Source organism: Choristoneura fumiferana, chromosome 11 (assembly GCF_025370935.1).
Source record: "Choristoneura fumiferana chromosome 11, NRCan_CFum_1, whole genome shotgun sequence".
Classification (NCBI taxonomy): Eukaryota; Metazoa; Arthropoda; class Insecta; order Lepidoptera; family Tortricidae; genus Choristoneura; species Choristoneura fumiferana.
In genome coordinates, this window is record NC_133482.1 from 4,887,709 (window position 1) to 4,899,726 (window position 12,018).

A 12,018-nucleotide genomic window follows, 5' to 3' on the forward strand; every position below is an offset into this window, starting at 1 on the left:
CGTACGGCAAAGTTGAAACATTTTGATGTGAGCTCTTGTATTCACAGTGGCATTGCATTTCACTTCATTAGCTTACCTCCTGAGCGTGTTCCTCAAGAAGTTCCCAGCAGAGACTTCGGAAGGCCTCCTCAGCACGCCAGAATCGACGAGCGCGCGCCGGGCGCTCTTGAGCGCGGCGGCGAGACGCGACCGCTCGGACGCGGGCGCGGCGCGGCGCGGCGGCTCGTCCGCTAAGCCATTCGCTAACACCGGGCTGTATGCAGCCATCAGCCATGCCGCTTCGTTCTTCTGAGGCGACTCTAGAACTATGCATCTAAGGAGAAAAATACCAATTGAGTTCTGTAACTCAACTCTGAAGTCTGTACCTAGCGAATGTTTTGCCATCGTATGCTGTCGGATAAGTTAGTATTTATCTTCCTTTCTCAATTGGCTCAGGATGACTTCGTCCACAGTCCCATTTCGTCACCTTCTCAAATCGTCCACAGTGCATGTCGTCATTCTACAATTCCTAAATCGTCACCTTCCTAACTAGTCCACTTTCTGATATCGTCCATACTCCATTTTGTCTACATTCCTATTTCGACCACAGTGCCAACTCGTCCACTTTCTTTTATAGATCACAGTACTACTTGGTCAACAGTGTCAACTTGTCCACGTTTACCAGACGCTCTCTCACATAGATGGTCAATTTAAGCGTTTAAATAGCAAAATATCCCGAGAGTCATTTGCAAAAAAAAGCTCCTTTTCATATCATATCATTTATAGAACATTTATATTAGTCTGGATAATGAACAATGCAATAATGTTGACGTGTTAGCACTGTAGTCGAAATAAGACTGTTAAGGAGTCGGTACTGTGGCCCACATAAGAAAGCGGACAAGATAGGAAAGTGACGATGTGGGAAGGTTGGCGAATCAGAACAGTTGATTATATGAGAATGAGGACGATTTAAGAAGGTGACGAAATGGGACTGTGGACGAAGTCATCTTGAGCCTCTCAATTACCTCCAGTAAACTTTAGTAAGCTAGTTGAGAAAGCGAGATAAATACGAAATTTTCCGACAAGATCCGGTGGCAAAACATTATTCACTAGATCTGTACATTACAAATTGTCTTTATTTCACACCACAAATCAGTACAATAATTGTATACACAGACAAAATGCAGGGTAGACGATAGGCGGTTTTATCGCTTTGAGTTTTTACATAAAGAGCCATCCATACACACACACACACTAAGGGTGGGGCGGGGGAGGGGTCAATTGCAATTTTCATAGCATTTTCGTAAATTCAATCATTGAATTTATAAATAAAAGTTCAAATAGATGTGGAATCGACGCCATAGCTAGCCATCCGTTGTCTGCCAACTGTGCAAAACTAGTCTGACCAATATATTCCGACACTGGCGATCTAAACAAAACCTCGTTCAATCCAGTTTTATTAACATTAGGCATCGGAGCGCGGCTCATTAGTTCCAATACCTGTGCCCGTCGAGCTGTCCATGGTGCGTGAGGCTGATGGTGAGTCCGTTATCGACGGGGTCCATGAGCAGCGCCGCGATGTTGCTGTAAGGGTACTCGGCCAGCGCCACTTTGTCCGACGGCCTGACCAGCACTACGCCTTCCGACCCCACGCCCAGGAGGACGTTAGGACCTGCCAGACAAAAGGCACATACTTAAAATTGTTATATGGGTATTATTGACCACGGTATAGCAATTCTTTTGGGAAAGTAATATCATAATCGTCATGTGAGCCCGAACACCTCTATTGCTCAAGGATCTTAGTCGGTTTTAACCCTTAAATGAGGTAGAGGCGATTTAGCAACCTTATTAATATCGTAATACGTCACAGTTTCCATTGTAATTATTGAAAATACGACTCGCTTTAGCAATATTCATTGTCAGGTATGTATTCGATAACTGCTTTTGATTCTGTGGTAGTATGCTCCAATAAATCGGGCCTTATTAAGGATTAAGCTACCCGCTCTCAGTGGCTTTCCGAGCTCATTCGCCGTGGATTTGAGGACGGCCAGATTGTAGCGATCAGGGAACACAGACGCTGGGAATTCCACTCCTCAGCTGTCCGGATATGTACCCGAAACTGCAAATATGTACCTTTGTAAAAGTTGTGTGTATCTTACCGTGCGCCCAGTATCCTTTATAAGTTACGGGGAAGAGTGTTACCCCGTACAAGGGGTACTGCATCACGCAGGACAAGTATAGCGCTTTGGCTGTGAGCTCGGCCCGGCCTGCGCCGAACTGACGGTGCGCCTGAGCCAAGATCGTCGCCTATTGGATGAAAAATCAGTCAATTATTGGAACCTCTGACATAATTAAGCCGAGTTTAGACTTGCAAGAAAAATTGTGCAAGTTGCATTACATTGCGGCGCTCGATTGACCACTAGAAACTCGTTGGCTTTACGGCCTTGCAATGTAATGCAACTTGCACGATTTTTCTTGCAAGTCTAAACTCGGCTTTATAATACAATTAGCTTGCTGATCATGTATCTGCGCAGTAAGTGAATAAGTGTGAGAAAGGCGCAATGATCCCCATTTTGGGCCAACGGATGTCTGCCTGGAGCTTTGAAAATGAATACGTAGACAGTTTGAAACGCGCTAACATTTCGTGTGGTGTTGTTTTTGTTTGTTTGTTTATACTCTTTATTGTACAAAAGGAAAAACAAAAAGGGGTACAAAAAAACAAAGTGTTAAGTACAAAGGCGGACTTATCCCTGAAGGGATCTCTGCCAGTCGACCTTTGAGTTTTTTGTGGAAGAGGAGAGTGGGTTTGTAGCGGCGGGGCAATAATATCATAGTTCAACTTCTGCTTGTCTGTATAAACAAAGACACTCAACGTGCCAATTGAGATTTCGCCGTAATAACTTCACTGTCATCTAAAGATCGTCAATGAACTAAAAGAATTTCCTTACTCACCAGTTGTCTAACAACTGGTAGCATGGTGTACGGTTGTGTCACTCTGAAGATGAGCTCTGATTGAGTTCGAAACGCGTCAGTAGTGGTGGTGATAATATTTGTGTGTGTTCTTACAGTGGAGGTGGAGGAACTGCATGAACACGCATATTTTGCATAAGCTTAGCTATCGTAAGGTCGCGGGTGAGCAAGGAAATTCTTTTAGTTCATTGATATGGACCTCCGCAAAGTAACGCCCGATTCAATAAATTATTTAAAGATCGTCATCCATCTTTCCGGATAAATACAATTTAGGATTATTCATGGTCAGAGTAAATATGCTGTACTGAACCGGCCTATATCTTCGACCCCATTCACATACCACTAGGTGAGACAGAGGACAATCGCTGGTATAACAACATCACTTTAGCTTAAAGGTACTGACCCACTGGTGCTGCGGGCGCGCGCGAGCCACTCGCGGCGGCAGGAACTGTTCGGGGTGCGAGTAGTACGCGCGGGTGTGCGGCGGGGGCGGGCTCGGAGGGGGCTCGCCCAGAGACACTTGGGCTTGCAGCCCTGCTAACTGCAACGCTACCTTCTCTGACACTGGGAATTCGTCCATCTGGAACGAAATATAGCCGTGTGAGAACTTATATGGCCGTTAAACGTGTTATTTAACACAAAAAAAAATTAAGGCAATCGCATATAACTTCATTGTGCGTCACGATTTTCCCTCCTTCTCCTTCTCTTTCCCTCCTCTTCTTGAGGGGGCAAAATTAATGTTTGTGCCGGAAAGGTAATTTATTTAGAAATTAGACGTTAATATATGGGGTGGGGTGTGAGGAGGAGGGAAGGTAAGGCAAAATAAAAAAGCATCCAGAAGGTATTTCTCAAAAACAATTAACATTTTCGGTTGTCTTTACTTCAACAAGATTTGAAAAAAAAAAAAAACAGCGATACCGAATGACATCGCAATGTGGACGATGGCTAAAAATCATTTGTGTATTCAACAATTCACAATTTTTCCTCACTCAAGTTATACTAACGACACGAACATTCTGTAATGAATAAAACATTATACAAGAAGTCAAGAGTTACCTTTACAACGCTATGAACAGCTTGCGCATACAGCAACGCCACTTCGACGGGGTCGTGCGGCAGCTCCCTACCGCCTCGGAACAAACGCCGTTTGAACACGAAGCGGTTATCTGCAGAACCGCCGCCGGGGCCTTGTTGCCTGAGAAACATTTCAATATGTTATACGTTTGAATACCAGGAAACGTAGTAAGCTCTAGAGAGTTATGGATGGGCAGCCGGGTTTTTAGTCAGTGAGAGGCCGGCACTGTCTGGGTCCTTCCTTCTCAGCCATCCATAATGGTTTTTTCCCGACTGCACGCCGCCATTTCCTATAAAGCACCTCACATCCCATCCCATCCTAGGCCTCTAGGTTGGCAACGTATCTGAAATACCCCTGGTGTTGCAGATGTTTATGGGCGGTGGTGATCTCTTACCATCAGGAGACCCACTTGCTTGTTTGCCATCCAGTCGAATAAAAAAAAAACATTTTAAAAAATAAAATCAATTAAGCAAGAACCTATAGTGACTTTGGTTCTTAAGGCAACTCAACCCAAAAAAGAATACTAGGGAATAAGTATGGTAAATTCAAAAGACAAGATAATATACTTCATTCTTGTCTGACTCGTCAATAATAGTATCTCGCTCCAACGAGAAGAGATAAAAATACAGCGTCCAAAACTTGCGACGACGCCGTGTTTTAAGCGCGTCGTCGTCGCACGTTTACTTTCCATCGAACTGCTGTATAACTCGCAATTATACAAAGTACTTATTTTTATTACTCGCAATTATACAAAGTACCTATTGTACTGTACTGGTAGACACTCACATCTCCCAGGCGGCGATGACGTCATACAGGTAGTGAGTGGCCCGCACGTGCTCCTCGCGGCCGCCGCGCTGCTGGTACACGGCCCAGCCGGCGCGCGAGTGCGGCGCCAGCCCCAGCTTGTCGGCGAGGCGGGCGGCGGCGGCGGCGGCCGTGTCCGCCGGGTGCACGTCGATGGCCTTCGTGCGCCCGTCCAGGAAGAAGAAGCGGCAGACTATCGTGCCGAGACGGCGCATCGCCTGCGAGCAAAGACGAGTTGATCAAAGTGTCATTAGGTGCGCCGTGGGGTTAGATTGAAGCCACTCTCACTTCTGGTGTTTGACATCGTGTTTCCAGACAGCTATGACGTCGGATCTTTCAAGAAAAGGGGTTATACTTCAAAAGCCGACAGCAGACCAATGACTCGCCTCGACTTGTTGGTAACCAATGGGTGGTGGTGGTGATCATTTCCCATCAGTCGTTTCCCTCCCTCTCATAATAAAAAAATACCCGTTGTTTTGAGGCTTCGTCAAACAGCACAGCGCATTTTGTTTCAGTACGCTGTCCTACGCTGCGCTTGGGTCATCTGTTCTCCGTGCTATATGGCCTGCCCATTGCCACTTCAAAGAGCTAATTCGCTTAGTTGTGTCGGTGTCGGTGTCGGCGGTATAGTTAAAGCGTAAATTATACACAGGAGGGAAGCGAGTCGGGAGTGCGGCGGGCCTACATTCGTGGCTGTAGAACAACCGTCGGTGTGATGTATTCATACACAGCCACGTAAATAGAGCCGCCGCACTTCTAGCTCGCTGCCGTCCTGTGCCTTTGGGCGTTTTCAAAAAAACGTGTACCTTTTCCTTCAAAATGTATTTAATTGTTTCATGCAAATTTTATGAGCCGATTTCGTGACGCCCATACCGAGTGTATGAAAAAAAAAAACGTCACAGAACTGACATTCGTCGGAATCGATTGTGCTTTTCATTCTGAGTAGGAAAAATTATGAAGGGTACACTTTTTAGTGAAAATGCCCCTTTTGCGGTCGAGTGTACTCACCGCGATCTCAACCGTGCTAGGCGGCAGCAGCCTGGGCGCGGCGCCGCGGCAGTTGTCGAGGCACCACTGCGCGGTGTGCGCGGCGCGCGCCGGCGCCGCCGCCCGGGCGCGCGCGCGCAGCCACGCGCAGTAGTACCGCGCCAGCCCGCGGGACGGCTGCCACGCCACCGCGCACAGGCACAGGATCAGCCACACGCGCTCCGCCCACTCTTCCACTGGACATTCCGTTATCTGACAAAACGACGAAATCGTTGGAGCCGGTTTCCGAGGTTCTGATTATATAGAATAGCTCGTTTAAAGGTATTAGATAGATTAGATAGACAGATGTATAATGCGTTCAAAAACCGGAAATTATTATTAAACAAAACTAACAATAGTTTATTGTTTCTAAGTAGTGCAGTGCCTGCCTGATTCCAAAATTAGAGTAATAGTGCCATTTGAAAAATATTGTTTTTTAGTAATATGTGATATAACGCGCGTCATCTCGTTTAAGTTAAGCTTAAGCTTGTACTTTGATAGCGTTAATTTGTCCTTATAAAGTACGCGGGAACTCAAGAGGTTAAAGAGAGAAATACATACCATAACCATGACTAACGTATAACTCGTAATACCTTACCTGTCTAACACACTGAACTAATATTTCATCCCTCAGTTCCTCCCGCTCCAATCCTTTTCCGATCAAAGATTGAATCACTTGAGTCTCCTTATCCACAGTTAGTTCACCTCTCATGTACCGGCACAAGTCCTGAAAAAGAACCAAATTTTAAACACTACCCAAATAAGGAAGTTTTAAAACTTGTCACGGCGATACAGACTCAGTATTCTGGTCCTATAATATATACGAGTATATCCATCAGTGTAATACAAGCTTTGAGCATAAGTGTCATCGCGACATCGTCCAAAACTCCGCTTTTTACCTTGGCTTTCTATCTCACTTGTTTGAAATAATTCGCTTATTAACCCATAATGCAATTATTAACTTAATTACTTCGGTCACCCTTCAAAGGTCCATTGATATGGATGAAGGTTCATTGATATGCACCTCCGTAAAGTAACCCCTGATTCAACAAATTATTATTAACTCACGCGGAATATGCTGACGGCGGCAGTGACGCTGTCCGGATCGTGGAGTTGTATGTGCGAGGTGGGAATGTTGTTGCCTTTGTGGTACGTTATCATCTCCTCTTTGGTTAACAGCTCCATGGACTTGCTCTTGCGTGTGAGCGTCGCTATTATCGTGCCTGGAGAGAAAATAGCGGTATAGTGGACTCCTTAAAAAACTGTGTTCCAAGGAACGATTTTTGACGCAACCAATCAATTGAAGTAAGTAGGTACTTTTTATGAGTTGTCATGATCCGCATTTCTTTGATGTTGATTATTTACCAATTCAATTGACAAACTGTTTGTTTCAGAGATTTGTGTCTTGGAATACTTTCGTCAAAATTTCACACAATTTAATTTCAAAAAGGCTATAAAGGCACAAAACCGGAAAGAGTGGTGTGCATTAGAAGATACCTTCATTCGGTTTTAGGAGTAGTGTATTTTTAGGCAGCGCTAAACAGGAAATAATGGATACAAGTTAAATTAGAAGTATTTTTATTTCACTTCTAACCCGCTTCATCCGTATTTACCCACTCTCAACTTTAACAGAGTATCTTAGGCTAGTCTAAACTTAAAAAAGGGCTAGTTTTATTACTGCGAGGGCCTAAAACGATCGCGTTTGAAAGTCGTCTTTCATAATTTTTCTTACGGGTCTAAACTGTACCTTCAGGCGATCGCGGATGATCATTGAAATAGAGCTTGGCGAACTCGGCGAGGTCATTGGCCGCGTCGGCGGGCGGGGTGGTGGGGGGCACGGCTGAGGTGGGGGGCGTGGCCGCCGCCTCCATCTGATGCAGGCGACGCTCGACGCGCTCCTTGCGACGGGCGCTGCGCTCTGTACCCTATGAGAGAATTTAAATTTTATTCCCCGATTTTGTATTTAATTTTACGGTTTACGTAAATATATTGTAACTAGAACACATAAAAAAACCCTTTCCCATTGTATTTTCTCAGAAACTTTCATATTTGTAATGCTACTTCAGTTTTGTTGTCGTTGAATGACGAAAACGGAGACGTATAGTTTGCAGTTGGAGACGACTGTAATGAATTAATATTATATTCATATTTATTCATTCAAATTCATGCTCATTACATTATTAGATGGTAATTTTACAAGATGGTAGGTACGTGACACCCTGTAAGGGTACCTATAGATAGAATGTCTATCTATTCATGCTAAAATTTAATGTCAATTTCTTTAAATTATTATATTCATATTTATCGCTTTAACTGGTATGTATTATATACGCTATGGACGCTGGATATCCACAGAGGCACTGTGGTACAGTGATATGTAACTTTTCTTTGACGCCTTTTATCGTTAAAAAAAAGAGTTATGTACTCACATCCCCATTCATCATGAGCGGCGGGCTCATGCAAGTGTCCATGGGTATGGGCGGCGGCGGCGTGGCGGACTTGTGCGACGTCACGCTGTTCGTCATAGAGGACGGTAGCTTCTGTGACGTCATGCTGCTCGTCATTATGTTCGCTGGTTTCTGTTGTGGGGTCTTCTGCGTGGGCAGCGGTGGCAGTGGCTCCGATGGTTCCGGCTCGGGTTCTCTTGTTGAAAAACTGCAATGAAGCAATTGATAATATGGATTTTCCAACGACGAATCCATTCATGGAAATCCATTTCAAAGCCCCTTAATGTATTAAACGTTTTGCATTAGCAAAACCGAAACCTCTATCTGTGTTATGAATCTATAGCTTTTGTTCTGTAACAAAAATAATTTAATTTCCACAAAATACATTTTAATTTTCTACCAGTTTAACAGAGCCCGCGTTTAGCCATTTTTTAATGGAAGTAGAGGCGACGGCGGAAGGTCTGGTTCAGCGCTCGGATAAAGTATAACGGAATCATAAATGTAATGTGCTGTCTGTAGACAGCTTACTTTTGGGATTACCCCGTCAGTAAACTACAGCGAAATCGTGTTCGAGTAGATAATTTCTGCTATTTTCACAGAACTTTTCACTTGCCCGTTTTCCGGTGGCACCGACGGCGGCGATGTAATGTCTGGCGCAGTACCACAAACTCGTAGATAGACTCATATCCATTCAGCAATGAGAGTTAGTCATTCGGAATTACCCCGTTTGTGAGCTACAGTAAAGTCGTGTCCGAGTGGATTATTGGTAATTTCTACTGTTTTAACAGAAGTTTCCACTTACCCGTTTTCTGGTGGCAGCAACGGCGGGGGTGGCATGTCTTGATCAGCGTTCGGGCGCGGTATCACGGATTCGTAGATAGGCTCTTTGCCGTTCAGCACTGAGAGCTTGCCGTTCGGAATCACCCCATTGGTGAGCTCCGGCGGAGTTATATCTGAATGGAACGTTGATGATGGTGAAGTGGGAGTTGTGACATGTTTTTGGAGGGCTGTTGTCGCTAAATTACATTGAAATGAAATAAAAACTTTGCGATATTATTTTATATACCGAAAGATACATTTTTTTACTGTAAATAGTATACATCTATTCACGATATGGTTTTTAAATTATCATAGTTACATTATACAGAAAAAGGAGTTTCATATATTGTTTTCACTCTGTAGTTATCCATTAAGTCTCTTACAACTGTAGATTTCTGTAATACTTTTCACAATAAAATTACCTTTAGCCGCTGGTGGCGGTGGCGGCGGTCCGGCGGGTTCTGGCAGAGTACAAGGCGGCGGGGGCGGCGGGAACACCGGCGACTCCTCCGCGGGCCCGGCCGGCGGAGGCGGCGGCGGCAGCGTCATCGACGACGTCATCACGTCCGACGACGGTGTTAATCCGTTCGTTGACGACGTCATTGCCCCCGGTAGCCCATTTGTGGAAGACGTCATTAACCCTGGTAAACCGTTGGCTGATGAAGTCATAATTCCTGGTACACCGTTCGTGGATGTTGTCATGATGCCGTTGGTCGACGACGTTGATGTTGTCATGGGGGTTGATGGTTGGTGGATGGATGTGAGGGGTAGAGAAGAAGGTGGGGGTGGCGGGATGGATTCCGAGGGTGCGCCGTCTGGCTTGCGCTGCGCTTCGGTAGTGGATTTGCTCAGTTCGTTCATTTCAGCCGCAAGGACGTGCTCCAACTGAGAAAAAATACTAAAATAAGTGAGCTGTTGAAAAACCGACGAGAGTAGATATAATACTCGGCACACAAATAATGAGCCCAAAAAGCTCTGAATATCAAAAATTCTGACTAACATTACATACATTATGATTATGATAAGCGAAAATTATGCGACTCAATATGCACCGGTCAAATCACTAGGCTACCACGGCACAGGTCAATATATAGCGTACCTCGTGGTTCATATCCTCAGCCAGCCTTTGCATGGAGTCCCCGATCTCGGCGATGCTGGGCTGGTGGGCGGGCTGCCCGTCGGGGGCGCCGCGCTGCGCCGGCACGTCCGCCAAGAAGTCGAACAAGTTGTCCAAGTTGACCGAGTCCACGCGCCCGCTGGGGTTGGCTAAGCCGCGGAGCTGGTCCGCCATGTTTTCTAGCTCCACTCGCTCCTGATTGGCTTTTTCGGCGAGGCTATAGGAGTAAGGTTAGGTTAGGGTTGTCATATGGTTAAATGTCCGCAATCCCATGGCGGTCCCATCACAGCAGAAGGCCAGTTTTTTTTTTAGGTAAACTTCAACTACAGCCTATCTAATCTAGGCATTTTCACATCGTAAGGTTGTCATTTCATGTAAACTTTGTCACAGTCTCACAATTATAACATAAATTAGCTGTTGGCCGCAACTTCGTCTGCGTCCCGCGGGACTTGTATTTTCCCGTGATAAGAATAGTCTTTATCTTATTTCTTTTAAATCGGTTAACTTGTTTTTAGCTTATCCACCACACACAGACACACATTCAAATTTAAACGGTAAAACCGTGAGAAAGCGACATTCGTTGCTATCAAAATTAAGATAAATTGTGACAAAATGAGGACAAATTTCTTATTTCACGACATCTGATGTGTTATATTTGTTCTTCACCCTGGCTTACAATAAGCTACAACTTAAATCTCTTTCAAACAGCAATTTTAAAGTAACACCTCAGCACCGACCTGTTCCTTTCCTCCCTCAGTTTGATCTCCTGGTTGACTCGTTTCATCTCCCTCAGCGCCGCGGCCACCTCCCTGGCGAACGCGCCCCGCAAGTGTCGCTGCAGCGTCAGCGTCGCGCGCCGCATGCGCAGGAACGCCGCGCGGTCCTTCCAGCCGCGCCACGCCGCTTGGAGCACTATCACGGCGTTGCGCCATTGGAGGTATTGGCGGCGTTTCACTGAACCCTTATACCACTGTGAAACGGTAAGGCGATATAAGCAATGAATATTTACGATGCAGGTCTATAGCTACCTTTTATGCTATCTAGTAGATAAGCTGCTGTATTATACATCGCGTTATCGACGTTTCGGGCTTCGGTCCTTTCCCCATACCCGATAGAGATCTCTCTACTGTAGGTGCCTCTCTATACAAGACTACCGGTAACGTGTTAGCTTGTTAGCTTGATGTATCCACAAATAATGATAGTTAATGTCACTTTAGGTTATCCAGTAGCCAGAATAGATTGTTCTGTTTTAATTTTTTACTATGCTGCAAATTTGACAGCCGAAGATGCCACTATAAAAAACATATATTATTTGAACTATGATTTTGATAGAAAACCCTGTGGCATTGCAGGACTTCGTGCATAACCATTGAATTAAGTCACATTTTGATCAAATAACGGGTAGGTGCAGAATTTTGCTTTGGAAAATTAGATAATTAAAAGCAGAAGATGATTTGTATGAATGGATTACAAAGTACACTTACTCTCTGTAATCTTAGAGCTGAAGACTGCAGCAGGCCTGTTCGTTTGGCTTCTAGGGGCATGTGGACCGAGCTCCTCATAAATATCTTCGTGTGACCTATCTGCCAGTCGTCTTTAGGCGCGTTGACAATTGCCATTACGGCTCTGAAATGGAAAGAAAATCTAAGTAAGCTCTCCGGTTGGCGGAATAAAGAAATATAACAAGAAAGACAAAAGGAATAAAAAAAAGGAAAATAAAAAGGAATAAAGATTCATAGTTCATCAAACCATTTTTAGCTCTTCAGATATTAACGCTGTAC

At 44.8% G+C, this 12,018-nt stretch overlaps 1 protein-coding gene across 1 annotated transcript in view; it reads right to left on the reverse strand.

The window, feature by feature from the left end:
* Positions 1 to 12,018, reverse strand: part of LOC141432543 (uncharacterized) — a 74,617-nt gene that overhangs the window by 9,270 nt on the left and 53,329 nt on the right. The window contains 16 exon segments of the mRNA XM_074094151.1: positions 77 to 313; positions 1,480 to 1,651; positions 2,139 to 2,286; positions 3,353 to 3,529; positions 4,006 to 4,144; positions 4,811 to 5,046; positions 5,837 to 6,067; positions 6,453 to 6,581; positions 6,923 to 7,077; positions 7,602 to 7,779; positions 8,284 to 8,509; positions 9,104 to 9,254; positions 9,543 to 10,005; positions 10,220 to 10,454; positions 10,975 to 11,207; positions 11,722 to 11,863. Of these exon segments, the coding sequence (XP_073950252.1) occupies positions 77 to 313; positions 1,480 to 1,651; positions 2,139 to 2,286; positions 3,353 to 3,529; positions 4,006 to 4,144; positions 4,811 to 5,046; positions 5,837 to 6,067; positions 6,453 to 6,581; positions 6,923 to 7,077; positions 7,602 to 7,779; positions 8,284 to 8,509; positions 9,104 to 9,254; positions 9,543 to 10,005; positions 10,220 to 10,454; positions 10,975 to 11,207; positions 11,722 to 11,863 (3,252 nt within the window).